Source organism: Pseudonaja textilis, chromosome Z (genome assembly GCF_049901715.1).
Source record: "Pseudonaja textilis isolate UNSWEBS1 chromosome Z, rPseTex1.2, whole genome shotgun sequence".
NCBI lineage: Eukaryota > Metazoa > Chordata > Lepidosauria > Squamata > Elapidae > Pseudonaja > Pseudonaja textilis.
The window spans coordinates 98,464,368-98,490,856 of NC_142008.1; the positions used below are offsets into that span (position 1 = coordinate 98,464,368).

The 26,489-nt window shown below is 39.2% G+C and overlaps 1 protein-coding gene across 1 annotated transcript; it reads left to right on the forward strand.

Moving 5' to 3' along the window:
- The first annotated feature begins 920 nt into the window (after nucleotides 1-920).
- On the forward strand, nucleotides 921-25,357 carry UBE2Z (ubiquitin conjugating enzyme E2 Z). The gene is made up of 7 exons (XM_026710867.2): nucleotides 921-2,646; nucleotides 4,590-4,662; nucleotides 9,184-9,371; nucleotides 15,345-15,456; nucleotides 18,786-18,898; nucleotides 20,529-20,619; nucleotides 22,930-25,357. The coding sequence occupies exons 1-7, from the start codon at nucleotides 2,294-2,296 to the stop codon at nucleotides 23,098-23,100; spliced, it is 1,101 nt and encodes a 366-aa protein (XP_026566652.1). The 5' UTR covers nucleotides 921-2,293; the 3' UTR covers nucleotides 23,101-25,357.
- The last annotated feature ends 1,132 nt before the right edge of the window (nucleotides 25,358-26,489 follow it).

A 26,489-nucleotide genomic window follows, 5' to 3' on the forward strand; every position in this document is an offset into this window, starting at 1 on the left:
ATGGACATGTGTTTATCCAAACATGTTTAAACTCAGTTATTGATTGACTCACTACCTGTATTTGAATTTGGTTCCAAGTTTCCACTATGCTTGAATAATTAAAACAGAAATAAAACATGTCCTAGTAAAATAATGTACTGTACTTTTATCCTATTTTTTCTTTACCTCATTGTTTATGAAAACCTTGGGATATTTCAATCATCTACAAAATATATTTTATTCCACAAAACGCATAATAAAAGGGATTCTATATAATATTGGTATTCAAAAGTAAGTAATGAGATTTGCAACTAAACGTTGCTATATAGTTTTGCTTTAAATCGAGAAATTGCCAATCAGCATTCACAGACTCCATCTTCTGATACCCATTTCTGACCCACTTCTAGAGGGTCAAAGTTGATTGTTTCTTGCAAACAATACATTTAATGTAAATAAAGTTTATGAAAATTAAAGCCATATTGAATTTTTTTCTTTTCCATCTGATGTTTTGCTTTTTAGTTCTGGGGCAAAAGCTTGATCTCCCAACACAAGCACAAAAGGTTGCAGAACATTCTGAATATTGCATAGTTCTTCATAAATAAAAAATAAATAAATACATAATAAATAAATAAATGTGGGTGACACATTTGTTTCCTTTGTGTTTTCAGCAATCTTGTTTTGATTAGATTTTGGGACTGACCTAGAGTTTTCTAAAAGTATCTTGCTATGAGCAATGGAGGCCAGTTAACTCTGAGCAATAATGCCTTTCTAAAACGGACTTGAAGTTCTCGCGGACGCCAAAATTAAGAGCATAAAAGCGATGGTACTGCAGATACCCCTTAGCTGGCACGGAGACTACTTCACAGGTAATCTTGGGAACGGAATCTACTTCCAGAAAGGCGCGAAGGCGGAGCTTATGCTTGTTCGCGTCTGAGCAAACTACGCAAGAAGCGGAAGGGTGGTGTCTACACCCGTAAATGGGAATTTTTGAAAAAATTACCTGAGTTTCGTAGGATTAACTATTGATAAGGAGTTTCTTTGAAAAGATATTGTGTTAGGTTTTGAATGCCCGTTCCGAGAAAAAAAAAGGTATAATGTAGGTATTTCGGAGGTTCCGGGTCGATAATCTAGCATAGATGCAGAAAGGGATACAGAGATGCAGGGTTGTTTCCCCCCCACCCCCTTGAAATTTGATTCCCGATGCAAGAGCCCTCCATGTGCAGATCAAGAGAGTGGAAATTGAAGGTGACATCAGAATGGTCATGTGGGAGATTCCGCTTTGGCACGTGCCGTGTGTTCAGAGTCGTGCAAAATGGTTTTATTTCCCCTCATAATGGTCTGTAGATATTTTCAGTCATCCGTGGTTGTCCCAAAAGTAGTTTTTCAGGAGGCAACGGGACTGTCTTTTTTCTTCTTCTTTGAATACGTTTTGCTTCTCATCCAAGAAGCTTCTTCACCTCTGACAGGATGGTGGGGAACGGGAAGGATTTATATTCCTTGCAGGCGGCTTTCTTGGATGGGAAGAGAAACGTCTTCAAAGGAAAAAAAAACCCGAAGCCTGTAGCCTCCTGTAAAAGCATCTTTGGGGTTCCCCCTCATAATCTTTTTTTAAAATGGCGTGCACTTTAAAAAAAATATCACGCTGCTTTGCAAATCAAGTGAAAGATTCAGCAATGAAATGCTTTACCCAGTTTAATTTCTACCTGGCACCTAATTTTTAAAGATACAATTGGGGGTTGTAGTTCTACAAAAATAAGCATCATAAAATCAAAACGATGGTTGCCTGGGAGGAGATGACGAGTTATGTTCCTTTTAAAGGCATTAAGAGATTTGTCGATGCGCCAACACAGAAGGGTTTTTTTTAAAAAAAATGTCCCAATTTTCGTACCCGAACTTCTCTGAATAAAGTTAAGCAGGGTCAGATCTGCTTAATACTTGGACAAATGGCCACGAGGAAAACCCAACAGCTGTCAGAAAAACATCCCGGAAGCTTGGGTTTTGTTTTTGGCCATGCTACCACAGGTAGCAGAAGCTTTTCCCTTTGCGATCATTTTCGTAAGAACTTTTTCACCCACGCCTGATAGAACTTAACTATTCGGAACCGGAAGTGAGGACAAAGCTCTAGAATTTCTATGCAATCAATGTTCCATCAGCTGCGACTTGAACGAATTAACAACGTGGGACGCTCTGGAACTCTCTTCCTCAATGGTTGATATGTCCCCATTGTCAATAATAGGCGGAGCATCGTGATCCGCTCTGCCCACTTTTGTCGATGGTGTGGGAAGTCCCGGAAGCGTAGCCGGGACTGTTGGCGATGATGGCGGAGAGTCCGGCTGCTGAAGAGGTAGTAGCTTCGGCCGCGGTACTGGCGGCCCCGACAGGCGGAGGACCGGGTGCCGGAGCTGGTGGCGGAGGCACGGGCGTCTTCCTACCAGCAGAGCTCTGGGCGGTAGCGGGGTTGGGTTCGGCAGGAGGAGGAGGAGGGTCTGGAACGGGTTCTGGAGTCGGTTCTGCAGGAGCCCCAGTGCCTGGGATTCCCCCTGCTGCTGCCGCCGCTGCCGCCGCCGCCGGAGTGCTCCTTTCGCATTCGGCCTTTTGGGACCCCACGACTAGTGGGGATTGGGACGGAGAGAGACCGAGCGCTGCCTGCCTGCTCCGTATCAAACGGTAAGGAACTCCGTAAAACGAAACTAGGAAGTTGGAGTTAGCAATCCCGTTTTTCCATTAAAGAATGTAGCCAATATCTGGCTAAACGTGAATTGTTAAGAAAGGGCGGTGTTTCTGAGCATGTGCAGAGTGCTTAGTTCCGTTCCCCACCCAAGTGCCCCGCATTTGGGGTTAATGCTTCAGCAGTTCAGTCCTTTCGAAATATTTTATATTCCTGCTGGTGATAGATTGAAGCGTTGGGACAGCTTCATCTCTTTCAATCCTGCATTTTATTGTAAAACAACATATCTCTAAACGTATTAAATACAAATGGATAAGCTTGTGATTACCAAAGCCTTATGCTTTCCAGTCACCCGGCAATTCCCAGAGTCCCTGAACACAAAAATCCAGTGTCATTATTTAAACCTTAATGAAGACACTGAATGAAAATTGCTTTCATTGTAAAACTGACTTTGTTATTTTGCATCAGAAAGCAATTGGTATTTAACATATTTACAACTTCAGTTAAATTTCTACTAATGAGTATACTCAAAGAATATGTTCTGTATATTTATAGCTGTCCAAGGAAGGAGAATTCTAAGCAGTAATTCTAAGCTATATCTTTATTTGATTGCATATTATTTTGTAGTCTTTTCTGTATGCATTTTGTCTTGCATCAACAGCTTTTAAAGGCAAGCAATCAACATTATTTTGTTGTGGAGGTTATTGCCCAAGGACGTATGTTGAATTAGTAGTAGAAATAGATCTGCATTCATTCCTCCAGTTTGCTTTTGTGTACTGGTATTTTATTGTACATGTTTATTCTTATCGTCTCTAGGGTTAATAGAAAACATTTATCTGTTTAAAAGATATTCAACATATGTATCCAGTGGTAACTAAAGGGTGCAGGTGAACAAAGATTTTTTGAGCCTATATAGCCTCTTCTTTTAATTAATCTCATTAAATCATGCCAAAAAATGCAGTAGAACGGAAGTCCCTTCTGTTATATGCCCAAGTAATAGGTAACATATTCTTTAGTACAAACAAGGCCACAAGTTGAATCTTTGCCTGGGCAATTAGATGAAACTTGCAGTGGAGATTCTGAGCATGAGAACAGCTGCGGTGGGGGGGTGGTGGTCCTTGGTGCTCTCTGAGGTTGGTTGTTTTCTTGCAGGTGCTTCATTTCCAACAGCTGCTAAGCAAAGTTTACTAGGCACCTGGTTTAATTAAAGTACACCTTTCTTTTAAAACAAAAAAGTGAAGACCAACTATAAAGGACAGTTTGAGGTTATTTCCATATTTAGGCATACAAATACTTAAGAAATAGTTAACAGTTTTATGTAACCACAGTAACAAAAGTTATATTATTGGAATTATATAGAGCATCAAAATGAAACTCAACTTGCAGGAGTATTTCTCAGAAGTTTGACTGAATGCCTCCAGGGATTTCGCTGTTATTTTCAAGCAAAACTATTCTTTTAAAGTACTATTGATATATATTTTGTACATTTGGGGAATGTAAGACCACTATGTCCCACTTTCAATTTATTTCATACTTTAGTGAAAAGAAAGTAGTAAGAAGTAAGTTGGTGGGTAGCAACTTTCAAAACAGCTTGTCAACATAGACACTTTTGTTGATAAATGTATGCTGACAGATTGAGGGATGAAGAAACAGTTCCTTATGAAAAAGCATGGGCTATGATAAGTTGTTTCATGTTATATCCCCCCTTCTTGTGGGAGATCTCTTTTTCTCTCATTGTGTTTTACACTTATGTGATGATATAAGACTAATAAATTGCAATAAGCAGAATTATGAGTCTTAAATTTAGGTAAAAGATACTTATTTTGAGCACTATTTAGGGCAGATTTTGGACATATATTTTTAGTAAGAGTATTTGTCAGTAATTTAAGACAAAACTTAATGGGTTACAAAATACAGAAATATATTTATATTTCTTTCCTAGGGATATCATGTCAATTTATAAGGAACCACCTCCTGGAATGTTTGTCGTACCTGACCCGCATGATATGACCAAGGTAGGTGGTATTCAAGTGCTCTGTAGTCCTACTAAAAGGTTTTTCTAACCATTTTAAAGAAGTACTTCATAATATAATGACTTGGAATATGTGAACCTGTCATTATTGGGAAAACTGGTATAAATAGCAAAATGAGATTAATTGATTAAAATACCACATTAAGAAACTTTCAGTAATGCCCAGCTCATATTGCATTTATATTGGGAAATTAGTTGAAATGAGACAAAACAAAGGGAGTAGTAGCATTAAAAAAGCAGGATATATATTTGGATTGCTATTCCTAATATTTTTATGTTCTATGCATTGCTGTGAAAAATATAAAGCACAGATCTGCCTTTCAGGTTTGCAGTCAAGAAGACGGAAGTGGAATAGAAAATAGGTGGTAAGGAGGAGATGAAATTGTTAAAAGGTTTATATAGAAATAGAACTGGGCCAATTTTTCCCTTGGTATTGATCTTTAGGAAGACATGCTTAGTCTTGTAGTCTTGATTTTTTTCAGTCACAAAATATTGTGTGTCTATGAAAGAAAAAGGCTGACTCATGGAGATACCAATTTTTAAAATTTATGAATGTGTTAAGTACTACAGAGACTTCCTTACAGATCTCATTTGAGTTCCTTACAGAAAATAAAAATAATAATTCTACAACTCACAAGTTGTATATTCTTCATATATGCCCAAGAATCTGCCACTGGAATTCTACAGAGGAATTACTGAGTCTGTCATTTGTACCTCAGTAACCTGGTTTTGGCCTAGCAACCAAACAGGACAAATAGAGATTTCGACAGATAGTTAGGATTGCAGAAAAAGTAATCGAAATCAGCCTGCCTTCTACTGAGGATCTGTATACTGCACGAACCAAAAAGAAAGCTGAGAAAATATCTCACATTCTGGATATAATCTATTTCCACTTCTCCCCTCAGGATGCCGCTATAGAGCATTGCATGCCAAAATAACTAGACACAGATACATTTTTCCCCCATGCCATCATTCTGCTGAATTCCTACAGTATTCCTGTCTCATTTCCCATCTTTTTTCCTCATCTTTCCTATTACCTTCTCCTTTTGGTTGCTTATGATTTATCAATTGTTGTTTGTAGCTTATGATTAATGATTGTAACTATTATCTTTGCCCTATTATTTGCTGTTTATATGTATATTATCAGTTTATTCACTGGAGACATTCCTTGTGTCTCCAATCACACTTGGCCAATAAAAAATTCTATTATGCTATGCTATGCTGTGCTAGGCATCGTAGTGGTGCAGTGGTTGGAATGCAGTAGTGCGGACTAATTCTGCTCACTGCCGATTGCCAGCAGGTCAGCAGTTCAATCCTGAGTTAACTCAGCCATACGTCCTTCTGAGGTCAGTAAAATGAGGACCCAGAATGTTGGGGGCAATATTCTGACTCTGTAAACTGCTTAGAGGAGGGTGTAAAGCACTGTGAAGCGGTATATAAATGCAAGTGCTCTTTCTATTTCTATTCTATTCTGTTCTGTTCTGCCAGATTAAGCTATGTGACATTAAATTTTATCAAGTACTCTGAGCATTGCCATTAGAACTGCAAAGAAAATAATCTGTGGATTTGATTAACTTAGAATAATAAACACATAAAATAGGTAGTGGTAAATCTGAGTAGCATTTATTTATTGCTATTGTATTCTGCCTTTCACTCCAAAAGTTCTTTGATGTACTTAGTCTCCCTCCCATTTTTCCCTTCAAAAATGCCCTAGGAGGAAAATTGTAATGAGCCAACAATATTTAATGAGCCTATATTTCCTAACAAGATTATAAATTAGAGTGGAAAAGTTGTTACAGTCTATTGTTTTAAGCACTGGACACTGAGTTTCAGCATTAGTGACAATATTCTTGTTTTGACATGCCTGCAGTTATAACAGATGACTAGTTTTTAAAAAATGCTCCATCTCTGGGTTTTCCCCAAACGCTGTAAGACAGCAACTTCAATCTACCCTTGGCTGACAGTAATATTATTTTTTAGTTATCATTCACACAGTTTTAGTGTACCTAGAGTCAAATAATGATCAATTCATCAGTTGATCTTACATAATAAGATTGATCTTTATATATATAAAAGCAGAATACCACTCAAACATCATCATAAAATCTCTAGAACTGTAAAGCCTACAAACTTGAAATTTGGCACATACGTTCCTCTTGGCTTCTAGATGCTCACTAAGAAATGATTTTTCAAAATGACCATCAGAGCATTAGTATTTCATATATTATTATTCACACGCTCTGATGCTAAGGAGTTCTATTCCCCCACCCCACTTGAAAAGAAATCTGTTCCAAATGCAAAACACAAGCAGAGGGGAGGCGTTTCAGTTTCAGTTTTAGCTTCACAGCAGCAACCAGTTTTAGTACAGAACAGTTGAGCTAAGCCATGCCCAAGCTCCTTGATGTTTCCTTCTTGATCACACAGCAAATACTTTTCAGTTTCTAAACAGCCCTCAACTCTCACACATTGACAGGATGCTAGCCAGATGAATACCGATGGATGCTGGTAGGCAGAGGCAGAATTTTTTCCCATATTTTCTCCCAAAAAACTAAGCCCGATCATATAGTTTCATAGCGAAGCACAGGTGTCAAGCTAGTATGATAATATAATTGATCTAACAACCAAATAGCGTGTCAATTCAAAGTTGATATACCAGTATACTCCTAAGGATCCCTTGGAAATTGAAATTCTCATTGAGAAACCTCCATATTAATTTGTAACATTTTTACTAAGCATTTGAATTTTCAAACAAATTTGAAATTTAAATGTTTATTTACTTTCAAAATATATTGTCCCATTTTTCATTCAGAAAAGTTTCCAGCGCAATTCATAAAAATTAAAACATCGCTTTTTCATGGTAAACTCTTGCTGGGTTAACTAGCCCAGATGGAAATGACCCTGACACATTTCAAAACCAGACCTCAGTGGAATTCTTGTAAGCAACCTAGTGAGGCAGCGTTCCTCAGAATGGCCCTCATGCAACCAGAAGCTAAAGCTTTGCAATTACCTTCTTATTTGATGATATTATTTCCAAGCAAAATTTAGAGTATTGTAGGACAGCTGTAGCTGATCGGTGTTTGAGGGAGAAGATGGGATCCAAAATTAAAGCCATGTAACTGGTGAAGATAGAGTGGAACCACATTAAAAGTCATGCAGTAAATAAAACAGGTGAAGTAAAAAAAAGTTTTAAAATTGCACTTAAAAGCAAAGCTAGAATAAAATTTGTCTAATTTCAGTGGGAATTCTGTAGATGTGCAGTAGATGCAGAATTGACAAACATGTCTTGAGCTTGCCAACTATTAGGAATCTACAAGAGTCACTTGACTGATCTCAAAAGTTAGACAGATTCACATTGAAGAGGGGAATACTTCACATGTTCCCAATCCATTCAGGGATTTAAAGATCAAAACTATTGGTTTAATTTAATTATAGATAGTCCTGGACTTAGGACCAGAACTGGGAATTCTGAGCAATACAGTTGTAAGGTGAAATGTCATGTGACTTAGCAACCGTAATCCTAGTAATTCCTTTTGCCATCATTAAGCAAATTTTACCGTTGTTAGCAGAGGATCCATTCCAATCCATTTTAGGCTTGGTTCCTCCCACTTCCGAGTAAGGTAAGGAAAAGTCTCTCTACTCATTATACCTACCTGTTCCCCCCTCCCCCATTTCTGTCCTTTTGGCCTCCTTACACCCTATTTTTCATGGTGGCAATCAACCTCAGGACCGCATGGCTTCGCCATGCTTTGACAGCCACCCCAGGCCACTCTCAGTTGCCCTTGTCATCGTGAACTCTGAGAGTGCCGCTACCCTATGCACAGTACCTTCTTGTTCCTTCTGCTGGGCTGAGCTGGGGCTGGCTGCAAAAAAGGAAGAGAGCCTTTCCCTTCTTTTTTGCAGCATGAAGCCAGCTCCACTCTGGTCCAGCAGCCAGGCTAGCCATGTCTTAAAAGCGAGAACAAGAAGAGGGTGAAGGTCAGCTGGGGTCAGCAGGGGCCCCAAACGGTATAGACAGGGGAGCTGGGCAAGTGGGGAAGTTGCAGTGCTCTTGTGGTCGTAAGTGCATGTGGGCTGCAAAGTACCCCAATTTTAATAATGACTGTGAGGGTGCTGCAACTGCCGTAACTTCTGGCGTGGGTCATAAGTCTCTTTCTTCAGTGCTGTTGTAAGTTTGAACAGTTGCTAAGCAAATAGTTGTAAGTCGAGGATTAACGCTAAGAAAAATAGAAGAAGCTAGAGAAGCTATTGTGGAATTCTCCACCACATTGCAAAGCAGTAATATTTTTCACTGCTTCAACTAAATAAGTAGTAATGAAATGTAAAGTAATGAGACTTGTACCATTTAACGAAGTGTTTTGAGTTTTTTTTTTTTTTTTTCTGACTGCTTGCAGAGAACCTTCTCTGCTTCTCCTGACTTCTGTCAGCAGCTGTTGGCACTGGGCAGGTGCTGCCACTGATGCTTCCATCAGAAGTGTTTGCGCAAGCCTGGGCTTTTCTCTTGCAGATTCATGCGTTGATCACAGGCCCCTTTGACACGCCTTACGAAGGGGGTTTCTTCTTGTTCCTGTTTCGCTGTCCTCCAGATTATCCTATCCATCCGCCGCGGGTCAAACTGATGACAACTGGGAATAATACAGTGAGGTTTAACCCTAACTTCTACCGAAATGGGAAGGTCTGCCTCAGTATTCTAGGGTAAGGACACATTCAGCTAAAGCTCTTTTCCAGGGGATGCCCAGGTGCGTGCTTTGGAAAGGGTTTTGAGCAGTTCTTTTTCTCAAGGACCTTATGCGAATGTGTGTTTTTCAAAAGAATAGGGAAGAGGGAAAGCATGAAAATTACAGCACAGTTGGGCAGAATCAACCATATAACTGCAAGCTATCTCTGGCCACAAGCTGCTGTTTCTCATCTTTTAATAAAGAGGCAAACTTGGGGCAATTAAATATGCATACTTTTTTCTATACCCTTTGGTCAGCTTTATGCACTTCCAGTGTTATGCCAGAGACACAGGGTCAGTAGTGCTTCTTTTAACTTTCTAGGGCAGAGGTCACCAACCTTTCGACCTCAGGGATCACTAAATTCATAATTTTAAATCCCACGAACCACTAATAATGAATCTAGTGCTCAGCTCACTGAAGCGCCTGGACTCCCAGGGGTGGAGTGGGGTCCTTCAGGCTCTTAGCTTGGCCACCTGTTTCTGCAACCTTAAACACTCAAAGAACCATTTGGACCCGTTTCCCACAGAAAACAAAAAAACGGTATCTGTCTCATCTTTCCCCCCTCTCCCCCCCCTCTTCTCAGCTCTCTCTCTCTCTCATATCTCTTTCCCTGTATCTCTTTTGTTCATCTCTCTCTCTAATCTCTCATTTCTCTCTCCCCTCTCTTTGTCTCTCTCTCTGTATCTCTCATCTCTCTCTCATTCTGATTCTCCAGTGCTTTCCGAGTCTTGTGGGTGCTTCAGCTGTTATTTGTGCTGGATGCACCTCAGTCGCTTGGAGGGGACACACGACCTGCTCTCCACCACAAGACACTTGCCCAACTCAGCTGCAACTGATGCTCTGAATTGTAATGGGCTTTAGGAGGAGGAGGGAACACTGTCTCCCCCATTGTGAAGTATGCTAAATTTAATTCTGCTGCAAGATCAGTGGGAAGGCCATGGAGCTGCCAACAGCAGTGGTGGGGATAAACAGCTGGGTCGGGTCAGTGTCTCGAGGCTGAGAGGAAGTCACACATTTCCCCGAGCAATGCACGCATGAAGAAGAAATGCCTGCAAGACCCAGCAAAAGATGAAGCTTTGCTCCCACTCTGGAATCTGGAGTGAGTCTCCATCCCCTTCCCTTCCCTTCTCAGGCCAGGCGAGGAGTGACTGGGAGGGGAGGATGAGGGGTGGGACCAACCACTGGTGGGTTCAGCCAACAGGAAACCACAGCAGGGGGACAAAAGAGCCTCAGGTTGCCAACACCTGTTGCTTTGGCCTGCCTGCGCCACCCCCCCTTGCTGCAGCAGCACCATTACCTTGTTCTGGTTGGTGAGGGCTGTGCTACTCCTTGCACGTTGCGCCACTTGCAAAGTTGCAAGTTGCGCGTACCTCCGTCTACAGCAGAGATTTCCAGCCCCACCATGAGCTGTCTGGCCAGTCTCATATTCCAGAGCTCTAGTCACAGGACTGGCCCATTGGTCATCCCAGAGCAGCTCCTCCACCAGGGTGCGCTGTGGACCACCAGAATTTTCTCATGGACTACCAGTGGTCTGCAGACCACCGGTTGGTGACCTCTGTTCTAGGCTGTGTTTTTTTTTTTTCCAATCTAGCAATGAATACTGTTAAACTTCTGTATGTTTGTTGGAATGTATATATACATTTAGTTATATACATATAGAAAAAAAGAAAACGCACACATTCAAAAAATGCATGTATACTGTTTTAAACCATAAAGAAATTACTTCAAAAGATTGCTCCATACTCCTGTATGCCATCTGCTTGTTTCTAGTACTTGACCTTGTGTGGATCCAGTAGAGGAGAAGGCTGCTTTGGAGCTTCAGTTATGATTCTTTTCTTTTTTAAAGAAAAAGAAAGATAAACTAATTAAATAGAGAATAATTAAATAAAGGAAGCAAAAGTGGTTGCTGTTATAACCATTAAGTTTGTGGCCCCTTCTATCAATACTATATGTGTATCAGTTTAAAACAAACAAGATATATCTGGAGAAACTGTGTGAATGTTCCAAAGCTAACCATAGGCAGCACTTGACCAACCACTGTAATTGGGACTGGCCATAAAGTGTGATATCACATGACCACATTCCCAAGGGCATTCCATTTGCTGTTTCAGGCAAATCCCACATGATCGTTCTGCATGATGTCACATGATCACCATTTGTGACCCGCTGGCTTTCATTGCCTTTACTTGTGAGAAACAGACAGTAAAGATGGCAGATGGCAATCATGTGACTGAAGGATACTGTGATATCAAAACTCTTAGCAGGTTGCCAACCTCCAGAACTGTGATTGCATGACAGCCACGTCAGATCATAAGTCTCCCCATTCAGCACCATTATAACTTTGAACTGTTGCTAAATGAGGACTACCTATAATTGCTTTCTGTAGTGTTTATTAACCCACAAGCATAGATACATTTGTGAACTTTTTATTTGGTTAACTGTTTTGTTCTTTGATATTGAATGTATCAATTCACAAATCTCTTCTTAGGACTCCAAATCCAATTGGAGCCCAGATCAGTCCTTGTGCCATAAAACATCTTAAGTGTGGAAAGCAGTATTCCCAACAGCTGTAAATTCAGTCAAAGGAATGTCAAAAATTGATGTCTCGCTCAGGAAGCTCTACACTTCCTACAAGACAGATATTCTGTGCTTAGAGCCAACTTTTATAATCGTGGTGAATTTAGTCTTTATTTGAATTTTGGTCAAATTCAGGTGAAAAAATGGAGTTCAGCACTCCAACTGGGCTGCAAGGTTTCAATCACTGTAGTATCCAGGTGGATCAAAATATAAAGCATATCTACCCCACATTGTGCGATTATGGACTGCTATCCTAGAAGTATGGTTGCATTGGCTATCTTTAAACTACTGTCATTTGATCCTCCATGTTCCCCTTTAAGAAATCCTCTATACTGTTACTTTTCATCTAAAATGATAGTAGGTTGTTGATAGTAGGTTGTTGCCAAAAATAATTTCCAGCAAGAACTCTCCATATCTCACCCTGTCTAGGGACTTTTGGTACTTTTTTATACTTAAGAGACAAAAGATAAAAACAATAACACCTTGGGATGGTTTGGCAGCACATCTTATCAGAGATTTAATCATAACTTTAGATAGTTGAACTTCTGCTAAGGATAATTTTGTTCTTGGAGATGGTGTAATGATTCGAAACCCTAGATAAGTATGTATGTGCTAATCATTGGGTATTTTCTATAATGGCAGTCCAAGCTTTTGTATTATTGTATCATAAAAACAAAAGTTTTCTAGCTGACAATTATTAAAATATTAAATTTGATGCCTGCTCAGAACATTAGCATATATTATGGTACTTTTGTGAGACTGCATATCCAGTCTAATCTCTACACTGAGTTGATAACCAGCAATCCTAAATTTGATAGCTTCACATCTCAGGATTTTGAAAGAGCTGCAAGATGTAATTTCGAAGCTACTGAATACAGTATAGCAGGGGTGTCAAACTCACGTTGTAGTGGTGGCATCACGTGATGTATCTGGACTTGCCTCCCCTTTGCTAAACCAGGTGTGGGGTGGCCAGTGAATGATGCATCCAGCCCGCAGACTGGGAGTTTGACAGCCCTGCAGTATAGTCTTTCAAAGATCATGTTACATAGGGGAAATACCAGAGGACTGGAAAAGAGTTGCCATATTTCCAATTTACACACACACAAAAAGGAAAGGAATGAATCCAGGAAATTATAGGCCTATCAGCTTGACATCAATACCTGGGAAAATCCTATGAAAGATAATTAGGCATAGGATTTGTAAATATCTAGAAACAAACAAGGTGATTAGCAGAAGCCAGTATGCCTTTTTTGATAAAGTAACTAAATTAGTGGATCAGCCATGTGCTGTGGGCATAGTACATTTCAGCAAGGCATTTAACAAACTAGATCACGGCCTACTTCTTGATAAGATAGGGGATAGACAGTATCACCATCAGATGGATTTGCAATTGGTTGGACAACCACACTTAGTAGGTAATCTTCAATGGAACTACATTTACATGGAGGGAAGCATGCAGTGGGGTACTTCAGGGTTCGGTCTTGGATCCAGGACTCTTAAATATCTTCATAAATTATCTAGAAGAGGGGATAGAAGAGGAACTTGTTTGCAGACAGCACCAAGCTGGGGGGAATAGCCAATACTTTAGAAGATAGGTTCAAGATTCAGAAGGATCTTTGCAGACTTGAACATCTATACCAGCAAGATGCAATTCTGTGGTGAGAAAAGTAAGATAGGCAGGAAAACCCAAATGCATGGATATAGTAAAATGGTACCTGGCTTAACAGTAGTAACAATGGGAGAGAAGAGTCCTAGTAGATCAATATTTAAATATAAGTCCGCAATGTGCTACAGCTGCTGAAAAAGCCAATGGAGCCCTAGGCTGCATCAACAGCACCAAGACAATGAAAAGCGATAATATCACTTTACACTGTGCTTGTGAGACCACACTTGTGAATGAAGGCAAATATACATGTCTCAGGATAATGTTGCAGGATCTGAACTGGGTCTTCCAAGCCTTCGACTCCTGTTGGAACCCATCCTCAGGGAACTTCTCTCTGTTGGACATTCCCTGAGGATGGGCTACAGCACAAGTCCGAAAGCTCAGAAGACTAAAGCTCTGATTTCTGTGACTGATCTGGATTGGATTCTGTAGACCACACTTGGAATATACATCTAGTACTGGCACCACAATACAAAAAAGATGTTAAGATCCTGAAAAGTTTGCAGAGAAGAGCAACAGTGATAAAGCATCTGAAGGCAGAATTGTATGACAAAAGGTTGAGGGAGCTAGGTATGGCTAGCCTATTGCAGAGGATTGGAGGGGGCATGATAATTGTCTTGCAGGACTGTCACAAACAAAAGAGGATTGGCCTAGGGTACCAGAGAGCAAAACAAGAAATAATGGATAGAAACTGTCAAAGAGAGTGCCAACCTAGAAGTAAGGAGAATTTTTTTTTACATTAAGAGGAATTAATCAGTGGAATAGCTTGCCCCCTGGTGGTGTGGGTGTTCCATGACTGGAGGTTTTCAAGAATAGACTGGACAGCCATTTGACCAGGATGGTATAAGGGTCCTGCCTTGAGCAAGGGGCTGAGTTAGAAAACATCTGAGCCCTAAGATACTATGTATATGGCCTTAGGCCTAATTACAGAAGATTTTGGCAATTAGTTCAGATCTATGGTAATGTATTCTTTCCAAACAGCTCAGAAAAGTCAGAGAAGAGAAGGCATACAACACATTAAGGTCTAAACTTATCTGTTGCTGACTTTGGACGACTTACTTATAGCCAACAATCTTCCTAAAGAGAATATTTTCTGATTAGGACTATCTTATCTCAGGTTACTACATTGATTACTGCCTATAAGTAAGTTTTCAATAGCTGTTAAGGCTATACATTATTGCTGGACAAAATATATTGATCTTTATCGGTATTTTTCTTCTTCATGTTGCTAAACATTTCATAAATGTAATATTTTTCTTCTTTGTTTCTAAGTCTTGACAAGCTTCAATTTGATTTACCATTTTGTTGACTAGATACAGTGCTTTCAATTCAAGCAGAAAAAGGTACTTGAGCCTCTTGGAGGATTGACATGGCATTTATCTGAAACTCTTTGTAATGAAGTAACATCTTTTCCCTGCGTATATTAGGTGTCTTTTGCAGTGGCCATATGATCCCAGTAAAAGGCACAACTGCTTAAAGACTTGGGGGACAGGTATTATCTACGTGTCCCTGAAAGTTTTGAAGTACCTTTTTTGCCCTTGAATCCCAGGAGCTATTTCCCCCTACTACGTAATATCTTTTTTATTTAGCTGGGTTCATAAATGTGATAAGCTACATCAAAATACATTGAAGTCCCTATGTGTCCATTAAGAAATTATTTTGTATTTGCACCTGTGGAAATAAGCTTATTGTTTTTTTGCTATCTCACAGCACATGGACTGGTCCAGCCTGGAGTCCTGCACAAAGCATTTCTTCGGTACTTATATCTATACAATCTTTAATGACCGAGAATCCCTATCACAACGAACCTGGCTTTGAACAGGTAAGGAACCCCGATTTTGAATTATATGTCTAATGGGACATTTTTTCATTGGGTAATTGAAAAAAATGGTGTAACATGTAGGTTTAAAGAAGCTAGAGAAAGCTTGCAGAACATGACTTCTAGACTTTTCCCTCCGTTTTTAAATAATAGCTTCTCTCTCGATTACATGACCAAAAAGGAGGATGGAGAAGGGGTTGTAGAATTGAGGAATCATCAACGTTGCAATTCAGTATTGGACTATTATACGATAGAAATGCATTGGGGAAAATATTTCCTGCATTCTTTTTTCTACTTCTCAATATTTTCAAACATAAAAATACAGGAATACAAACACAAAATACTAAGAAATCTGGCAAATAGCAAGATATATTGAGCACCTAGATATTCTTTTAAATACAGATTCCAGTTCCAGAGATAAAGGGACTTTCAATTTTGTATCTGCTTCCTAATTATAGTTAAGACCTATTATGTTATGAGACATATCAAGAATTATTAAAGAGTTATGAAGCCTTCATAGGATACTAAAGGACAAGGAACTCTTTTAAAAGTAAGGATTGTTCCCATGGATCCTTATCAATGGGATTGCAGCTGGATTGGAGTTAGCACTGTGTGCCATTTTCTTTCAGCTTCAAAGTCTTTCATATACAGGTAATCCCCGGGTTATGAACCTTCTCATGCTACTGATCTCTCATGATCTCCTGATACTTTAGGCCTCTTTTCTCTGCACACGGGAACCTGCAGCAAAAGATCTGCAGCAAAAGGCTTTCCAATTGGAGGGACGCACTGAAACCTTGAAGCATTCCCTCCATTGGCAAAGGCTTTTCCATCTTCGCAAAAAGCCTTTGCTGCCAAGAATTGAGGCCAGGAGGGACACATGTGTCTCTGAAGCTTCGTTTTGAGAAAAAGGCCTTTTATCAAGGTCTCTGCCGAAAGGGAATGGAGCCCAAGGAGGGAGAGCACATTTCCTGGCAAAAACAGAGTGCCAGAATGAGGTGGCGCTCTCCAGGGGTTCTGTTCTCTTTGGCAAAGGCCTCCTCAAGCCTGATGGAGTTCTTTAAAGTGGCGCCCCAAAGGCACATAAACTTTTCTGCAAGAGGCTGAAAGCTTCTGGGCCCCATGATCTCTTGCAACTTCAGGCACCCATTCGCTTTTGCAGAGAATGTGTGCCTGAAGTCTCGCAAGATTAGCTTCCAGTCAGTGCACAAAAGTTTTTGCATACCAGCACAAAGCTTGAAAGCTTTGGAGGAGAGTCATCGAGGCTGCCTGCCACTCCAAAAGTGGCAGGCAGCTTTGGTGAGTCAGAGAAGTTGAGCAGGGCGCGCTTGTCCTACTCTCCCTCTGCTCTGCCAGGAGTGGGCAAAGAAATGGGCTGGAGAGGAAAGAGATCTTCACAAGGTAAGTGATCAGCATGGCAGGATGGGGGACAGCAATTGTGGAAACCCCAGGGGAGGGAGAATGAGGTATCTCGGTGGGTTGGGGAGGCCTTGGGTGGTCTGAAGTAGTTGGCCAGTTTCATCGCTAGGCCCCCCCGTGGTGTTCCCAACCTGAGATATCTAATGTGCACTTAACAAGCTATGCATTTGATTAGCGAATGCATGGGTGAAAGGAGGGAGTGATTGTATTCAGATTACGTAATTCTATGAATCCTTGGTTACAAATGGAATGGGCGGGCTCCATTACATTCGTAACTCAAGGACTAGCTGTAATATAATTTCATATAATAATATTAAACATCTCAAATACTTTGGCCACCTAATGAGAAAATAAGAAACATTGGAAAAGATTGTTGTGGCCTGCCAGCTGCCAGTGTAGTTGGCGGCAGACTTGGACAGTGAAAAGGTTTGGGAGGAACTTGGGCCAGTCCTGGAGTCTGGGGAAGGCTCTGATGGATGCTCTGCATCTGAAGCAGAGATAGGGCCAGGGCCATCTGACATTTCCCAGCTGCTTACGGAGTCGGAGATAAGTGGGGAAGAGGAACAGCTGGTGCATGTTCCAGATGCGCGTATATGCAGTGTTGAGGTAATTCCCCGTTAGGAGAATGAGTGCACACAGGGAGATGTAGTGAGAGTGATGTTGAATAACGCACGACCAGCACACAGATACACTGAATAGTAAAATGTAGGTTTTACTTCCAGTAAACGGTTAAGCAAAGTCCAACAAATAGTCCAAGTCATTCATGATTAAAGCAGTCAGTTTTCAGTCCAGGGATAATCCAAATAACAAAGTCTAGTATCATACACAGTTCAGTAACAGATTTACAGCAAGCCAAGGAGAACGATGATCAGTAATAGTCAATAGGGAAAATGCAGAAACCAAAAACAGTGAACAGAACATCTAGCAACTAGCAACTACCAACAACAGAACAGAACAACCCAGGTTTCTGGCTCCATCTTATGGCCGTTTGAGGAACAACACCCACTTACAGTTTTAGCATTCCCTTAAAGAGACAGTATTAAATGTCTATCCTGATTTATATATTTCCAACCCAACTGTTAGATGACTATCAATTCCTAAAATGCAGAACTGTCAGGAGAAAAATTAAGAAATGGGCCAACTCGGAAGAAAAGGCATATGTGGATGCTGAGTGGCCATTCTCTGGGGAATAAATAGAAGCAAAAGGGGAGTGGTGGTTGCAGGAGACAATTGGTTCATATTTCTTTTGGAAGATTTGCTTATCAGAGTTCGTGCCTCACAGAGACTCCTTGCCAGGTATTTCATTTACAGCTTTGGGACTGGATGCTCTCAGCCTGGCAACTATCCAATGATTGTTAAGGTCTGTTCTTGCAATTAACCCTTGGGAGGATTATTGCTGGGACTTTTCTATGTGTGAATGCCATGAATTCACAGTAACTAAATAAAGAGGGGCTTATCGGGACAAGCAGTCTGTTTCTTGGTTCTGCTAAGCCTGGGTCAGAACAAAGACCCTGATGTTGGGGAAAGGCTGAAGGCAAAATGAAAAGGAGATGGCAGAGGATGAGATGGTTAGGTAGTATTGGTGCAATGAACATGCATTTGGGCAAATTCTGTGAGACAGTGGAGACAGGATGGCGGGGAGGCTGGCATGCTATGGTCCATGGGTTGCAAAGAATCGGACATGACTTAGCGAATAACAACAAATGTAAGATTATATATTACTTTATAATGATTGTAAATATATATTGACATATATTAATATTTTTGTATCCAATTTTTATTTTCCTTTTTGCTGAATTATTTATTTTCATGATAGTGGGATTAATATTGGTGATGGGGTATATTGTGAATAATTCTTTTTTCTGTTTGTTTGTATATGATAAGTGAAGAGGTTCTCAGCAGTTGTTGTTTTGTAGGAAAGGCATCCAGGAGACAGTAAAAATTACAATGAGTGCATCCGACATGAAACTATTCGCATTGCTGTATGTGACATGCTGGAAGGGAAATGTCCTTGTCCAGAACCTTTACGGTATGTTTGCAGAGACATCATGATTTAACTTTCAGGTTCACTTTCCATTTAAAAACTCAGAAAATATATTTCTGAACGAGGCTTAGCTCATTTCTAGGGAAAATGGCAATATAATCTTCACCATTTGAGTGTTCATTCTCCACTGCTTTTATAGCCACATAATTAATATTCTGGGAGATTCTCCATGCCAGTCTAGAAAAACTTTGCAGTTTTATAATACAGCTTCCCAAGCCTTGTATCTACCAGTTATGTTGAACGTTGGCTAAGGGTGATGGCTGTTCTAGTTCAACATGTTTAGTGTGTACCAGATTGAGGAAACCTGGTTTAGGTAAGTAATGAGATTGCAGTGTGGTAGATACAGCAGTACTTTTCTTCTTTTCTTTTGGTCAAGATGGGAAAAAAGATTGGATCCAGCCAAAAAAATTGGTAGGGACCAAAGAAATCCCTTCACATGCTGTTGCCCCCCCTTTAATGAGTTTAAAAGTTCTGATAATTAGAAGGACCCTGTTCAGATTTCTTCTTCACAGTCTTAGGCCTTTAGTTCACTCCCTCTTCCACATTCCAACCTTTTAATAGAAAAGTACTAATATCATCAAGTTCAATTTTGGTTTCCTAATGACTGCACCAGCAGTTTCAGTTTATCATCTTCATTATGTTTCCATCCCCCCAAAATTAGAACAATTTATAGAATGTTTGATTGATTTATATATTAATGAACGTATATGTGAAATATATTTGTGATCCTTCACTGATGAAAGCATTGCCAATATATCAGTGTTTTCGTTCTCCAGGTGTATTTTCAATAGCCATGCTGGCTGGGAATTCTGAGTGTTGCAATCTATCTGGAGCTCACTAGTTCCAGAAATGTTGGTGCAAGTTGTTTTCAGAGACTCACCTGAAAATGAGTTAATTAATGCAACTAATGCAGTTGATGAGAAAATGCAAAGTGCTTCTCTAGTGTTAGGCTAATTTAAAGTAATAGACTTTTTGTGAGATTATGAAGTTAACATATTTTGTCAAAACAAAATAAAAGCACAAATTAAGCTGGCAATGTATTCATTCCTATTTTATTACTTGTGGTTCTTCAAATTTAGCTCTTGACATCTAAATCAGCTAAATTTGTTGTTCTCTAAACAAACAAAAATAATATTTTTTAAAAGATTTTCATATAGTAAATAAGCAGCATTGGAAGGATGTAACATTTATGGATGTTTTCTTGAAGCCAACGTTGGAGTAATAAACTAGCACACTTGCTTTGAATAAGATTGCTGCCTTTTTACTTATATAAACACAGCTATATAGATATTTTTAATATTTTTGAAAGAAATGACCTTTGCATAGTGAAAAAAATTCTTATTGTTCTTAGAGAAGAAAATAGTGTGATCCATATAGACATTTAGTTATATGTAATAAACATAAATGAAAGGATGATCTGCCCTTACATCGCTGGACTTAGGAATATTATACATAATGGGAATATCCTTGTTGAAGATATGTCCAGTTTACAAACTGTTGTTTTGTGTGTGTGGGTTTGAAAAGAATAGTTTTCAAAACTGGGCATTAACTTTTTGATGGGAAAAATGGCTTTATTGCTGGTAGGTCTCATACTTCATTGTTTCTTTTCTACTAGAGGAGTTATGGAGAAGTCCTTCATGGAATATTACGATTTTTATGAGGGGATATGCAAAGAGAGGCTTCGCCTCCAAGGACAGTCCATGCAGGTAAGGACGAGTTCATGTGTACATGTTGACTGGCAAAGATTTGTTAAAACACTAGCAATGATCAGGGGTTGATTTATCATCTTCTGATCTGAGAAAATAACTTTTCATTCAGCAGAACTTTTTTTCTGAACAGGAATAGGAAAATCTGAATTATAATCCTCATATTGTTCAGAGATGCTAGAGCAGTAGGTGCTAGTATATTATAGTATGCAGGAAATGATTACGAACAGTGGGAGGCAATTTGGATCAGTCTTGACTTGTTGGACAAGGGGAATATTCATTTTTTTTCATATATATATTAAAAATAAATCCTATTATTTCATCCACAAAATGTATTAAAAGATAAAAATAAAATACAGGTAGTCTTTGACTTATAACAAATCATTTAGTGACCATTTGAAATTACAACGGTGTCAGGTTTAGTTGAGTGTTGACAAACAGTGCTGGAAAAAGTGATTTAGGACAACTGAAGCATCACCATGGTGACGTGACCAAAACTCAGGTGCTTGGCAACAGGCATGTGTTTATGACAGCTGCAGTATCCCAGGATTATGTGATCACCTTTTATGACTTTCTGACAAGGAATGTCAGTGGGGAAGCCATATTCATTTAACAAGCATGTTACTAACTTAACAACTTTGCAACAATTCACTTAACAACTGTGGCAAGAAAGGTTGTAAAAATTTTCAGTGAGGGGCTCAATTGGGCTCAATTGTGGTCATAAGTTGAGGACTACCTGCATTAACAAAAAAATAAACCTCTACAACTTATTAGTTTCCTCCCATGGATAAGTAAGAAATATTTTTTTTTACCAAATGTAAATTAACTTCATAACTCTTATTGTCTGAATAAAAATGTCTTTGCTGAGGGAAGAGAGCTGAGGTATGCAATCAATAAACTTGCATGTCATATTTCTGTATTATTCTGCTTTAGTTTAAATACTTCCCTAAACACATGGAATGTTGGAATAGTAAACAGAAAATTACTGTAAACCTCTTCTCTATTAACTACTGGCTTGTTCTATATGTTTGCCTGAAAATTAGTTTACCTCTTTTTCTAAAAGAAAAAAACTCTGCTTCCTAAAAAAACATCAGGAAAAAAACCCCAAGCATCGTGGCCACATATATGTGACATGACTGTACCTATTTTGGACCATTGCTTTTGCTCTCCCCACCATATGTAAAATACGAACCTATGCTCACCAAAAAGATTGCTCATCCCCAGTCTAAAATAAGTTTGTTTAGAGATGCCATTTTCTTCACAGAAAGAGCCATCACAGACTTTAGATTGTTTTTGTACTGGTCATATTTTCTCAATGCAAGATCCTAAATGTAGACTGTTCATTTGATACTGATATTTGTCAATATTTTTGATACCGACAAGCTCTTTAGTAGTTTTTAGCTATTGGCTGTTGTTCAGCTCATTGTTCTCTTATGTATGTTCCTCTGAAATTATTGTGCAAGAATTTTTTTGGTGAATTCTGTTTCTAGACCATAGCAGCATCTTAAAATGCATGCTGGATATATACTCAAAGTTTCCATTGTAGATAAGCTATATTTGAGTTTATAGGATGCCATTGGGAACCCACATCAGGTGTGTGCATAGACTGACTGGGAACACACAGCATATTAAGCTACCTTGTGTTTGGCTAATTGGTGGCTCAGTATGTTGTTTGAACTAAGTCAGTGTGGTTATTCTATGGTTCATTGTGTTATGCAAGTTAGTTCAAACAAATCATAGTTATTAGATTAGCCATTTTTTCTCCCCCAAAGCTCTGCTGCCAGATCTCTTCCTTCCCTCTGTCCTCCTTTGAAGCAACTCATCCTAGCAAAGAGCCCGCTCTGTAGGGATTTCAGTTTTAAAACATCCCTTTCGGAGTCAAGGCAAAAAATGATTGAAAATGCCTGATGCAGGGCAGCAGGGCCAAAACCTGCCCACTTATTTTGTCCAGAACAAGATTGTAATTGTCCATGCAGAAGAAAACACTGCTTGAATAAATAGAGGATGTCAGAGATACCATTCTACGGCAGGAGCAAGGATGTCATCAAGAATGCCAAAGCAGCTGAGAAATCAGTACTGGTACTTAAATTGAAGAAATTCTGAACCCACCAATTAGTATTTCTCACAGAATTTACGTATCTCTTTCCAGCTTTTTTCAAGCTCTTTTCATTTGTTAATGTAATTTAGAGTGAATATAGAAGAATAATTTTATTACTGGAATAATTAACTTGATGGATGCTTAAATTCCTTTTGATTTTTACTGGTCTGCCAATGGCCCTGAAATCTGCATTTTTTTCCCTCCCCTTCCAGGACCCCTTTGGAGAGAAGCGAGGACACTTTGACTACCAGTCCCTTTTAGTACGTTTGCAAGCAATCCGCCTGAAGGTTCAGGAGAAGCACCAGCAGGAGAATCCAGAGATAGACTCAGAAAGCAGCTCTTCCGAAACAGAAACAGACACTCAGGGGAGCATTAAGATTTAGATGCCTCCTACCTGATTACTTGGGAATCCAAAACGTGAGGGTGGGATCTTCCAACTCCAGGTGCTGTGGAGGACCCCAGAGAGACCTAAGAACTGTTTAGGTTCCAGAGTGAGCACACAAGTGGAAAAACAGCCTTTTGTTACCCTCAAGGGCTCTGGTACATCCTGTTAAAAGAGCTAACTGGGCTTGGGAGAGGCTGCATTTAAGAAATCACCCTTCCCTCTGCTGGACACCTCTGAGTGAATGACACGCCAAAAAAACAAAAAAAAAAAAGCATTTTGGAAAAACCTGTAGGCAGGTTTATGTCTCCCTTTCCACCAAGTCTCGAAAGAGCATGAGATAAAGCATGGCTCCTTGTCCTCCATTGTCCTTGTTTCATAAATGTACTGCATATTCCTAGCACTTCCCTCCCAGCTTGTTTCTACATTTTGATGGGCTCCCAGTAATTGAGTCTGGTAAAGCACTTTTTGACTCTTTGTACATCACATCTTATTTCTTTAAATTTAGTGCACTGTAGCTTACCAGTTGGTTTGATGTTGCCTGTCTTAAAGACAGACCAAAGAGGAAGAATTTCTGCTGAAACTGGGTTTCATGTTTTCTTTCATTTGGAATTTTTCACAGCTTTATTAAATTCTCATTTTCCTGACTTTCATCCAAAGTCCCGGCAGGAAGAATAAAACGCAACCCAGGAAAAGAATTAAAATTTATGTTTAAACCTATTGTGCATGTCAATCTTCAGCTTTCCAAAGCAAACTTTACTTTACCTCATTTTACTGACCATTTTTGGTGGCACTAAAGGAGGAAAAAAAATGCTCTCCTTTGGTAAGATGGACATAATTTTGGAGATGAGTATTGTATGGGAGAAGTAATGATTGCAGAACTGAAGTACAAATAAATGCATCAGCACCAACGAATTAGCATGTTTATCTGAAGTAGTTTTAGCTTCCATGCTTTATTTTTGGGAGGCAGGGAGAACATAACTAGGAGCTTCGTGACAGAGAAAGAAGAAATATGGTCAATGCCTCTTAGACTGTTAAGCCTAGGGAATACATTATTGGAACTATCCAGTCAAAGGATCAGGTCTTATTCTAATAAGAGTTTATTGAACCTGAAATATGGAGTCACGGTAGTGGATGAGTTTCTATAAAATCTATCCTAACTCCATTCTTCCAGATTGCATCTATGACACAAAAAAGGATTCCAGATTTCTGGGGGAGGAAATTAATGTAGGAATTTTAACTCTTTCTATAGAAGATCCAGAAGACTTAGCACTTTTAGAACTGGCTCTAAGCCTTTAGAAAATTGAGGGAATTGATGTTGATTACTTGATGCACATGTGATCTGAAGCAGGAGCCATTCTCTATAGGAAAGACTATATTCAGCCATCAGCCTAGTAATATATAGGATTCCATGCTTGTACCTGCCATCCATCTCACCTCTCCCTTTAAACATCCTGTACATTCATAGGCAGTATCCTTCCAGCTGTTCTTGTCCTTTGGGATATAAGAGAGGGCATTTCGCAGCTCAAAATACCCTTTAGCTTTAGGTGAAAAAACTGATTACACCTAAGAATCTCTCCCCAAAAGGAGTCTGTCCAAGGAATATAAATAACTGGTAGTATCTGGAAAAAAAACCCATTGCAATACAAGTTTACGTGTAGATGCCTTGTAAAAGGGAAGGTCTTGAGACAAATTTTTTTATCATGTTCATTTTAATCTCTTTAGATACAATCCAACAAAAGTCAGATTTACTTATCTTTCTCACTTCCTTCAAAATTAAAGGAATCAGTGAGACTTAGGCCTTATGCACTTTGTGCCAACTGAATAAATTTGGGTTTCGCCATGTTATTCACTAGGGCTAGAAGTGCTTCTGGATTAGAGTACTATGATTTCAAGGCATCTTAACTCCAGATGCATGTTGGCTGTTGAAGTATTGCATACATTTCTTTAAAACAAAACATGGAAAATGCCTTATGTGATTTTTTTTTTCATGTGGCTCGCATGTGGGTGTAAGAAAGGAATCTGATTTTGTAGCTGCCCATAATTATCTGTCTTCTGAACGTTTCCATTTTAAAAAGTGACAATCCTAGACGACTGATCTAGACAAATGTTAGTGACATAATTTTAGACCTAACAAGCTTAAGAAAAAAAAAACAAATGCACAAGGATCTTCAAATAAAGAAACCTTGTTTATATACAGTTGTATATAAGGAGTTTTTTTTTTTTTTTTTGGTGCAATAAAGTTTGTTTTGGCAGGATCTGGAGTTCAGCTGTGTCATATCTGAAATATAAAAATGCCACCTACCCATAATATATGTTAGAGACTGAAAGAACTATCTAAATATACATAATATATGCTATTTCTCCAGCATCATTAGTAGATCTGCAATGATGGGATTTCCTACAGGAAGCTAGATTGTTCCTCTCCAACCTATGATCTTGAAAGAGTTCTAAATTCTGTTCTTCCAAAAGCAGTGGAGATAAAGAGAAAAATCCTAATAAGCATTCTAAATAACTCCCATTGCAAAATCCAGATGACATAAGAAATATGTGTATTAGATGTGTGTAACATGTTCTCAGGGCAGCATATAAACATTAAATCCCTTGGTGCTTCCATTCCCCAAAGCTTCCAAAGATCATGTGGCCAAAGAATGAAAATACAGACCTGGATAATAAACATGTGAATTTAAGAATACATTAAATAAAAGCACCTTTTTGGAGTATAGCTTCCAATTAAGAAAAAAATGTCCAGAAATACATTGAGCCACACTGCTTTCCTGGGCAAATTGCAAAATAGTTTCACATATTACTCTAAGCCATAATGTAAGCTTTGTTTTGGCTGGTTAAATAGGTTTTCCATGCTAGGTTCTGGGAGGATTTGAATGAGTTGCACAAGAGAAAGGGGAAAAAAAGCCTTCTAACCTGCCATTCAATCTCGTTTTGACAGTAGCTGTCACTAGCATTTGCAAGCAATTCACAAGAAGGGACTACCTTTCTATTTGTGAACACATAAAATTTGACTCTGTCTTACCCCAAATTAAAAATAAAATTCTGATTCTGGAAAAATGATTGTGATGATTCCCTCCTTTCCCCTTCATGTTCCACACTATAGAACAGTGTGTGCATATGGGTATGTGAATGTGTTTTAATATTCAAGGGGATATCATATACACATGCCTACTTAGGAGGAAATCCTATTGAGCTCTATGTGAATTAGTAAAGAAATTTAGGATTACACTGTTTGGCTGCAGTGCATGTATACTAGAAATTACTCTGGAATACAACTTTCTCCAGAGTAAACTTATAGAACTGTGTTTGCAAAAGCAATAGGAAGGTGGTGCTTAAATGGCTTCAAGCAATCACAATGGAAGAAATTCATGCCATCAATAA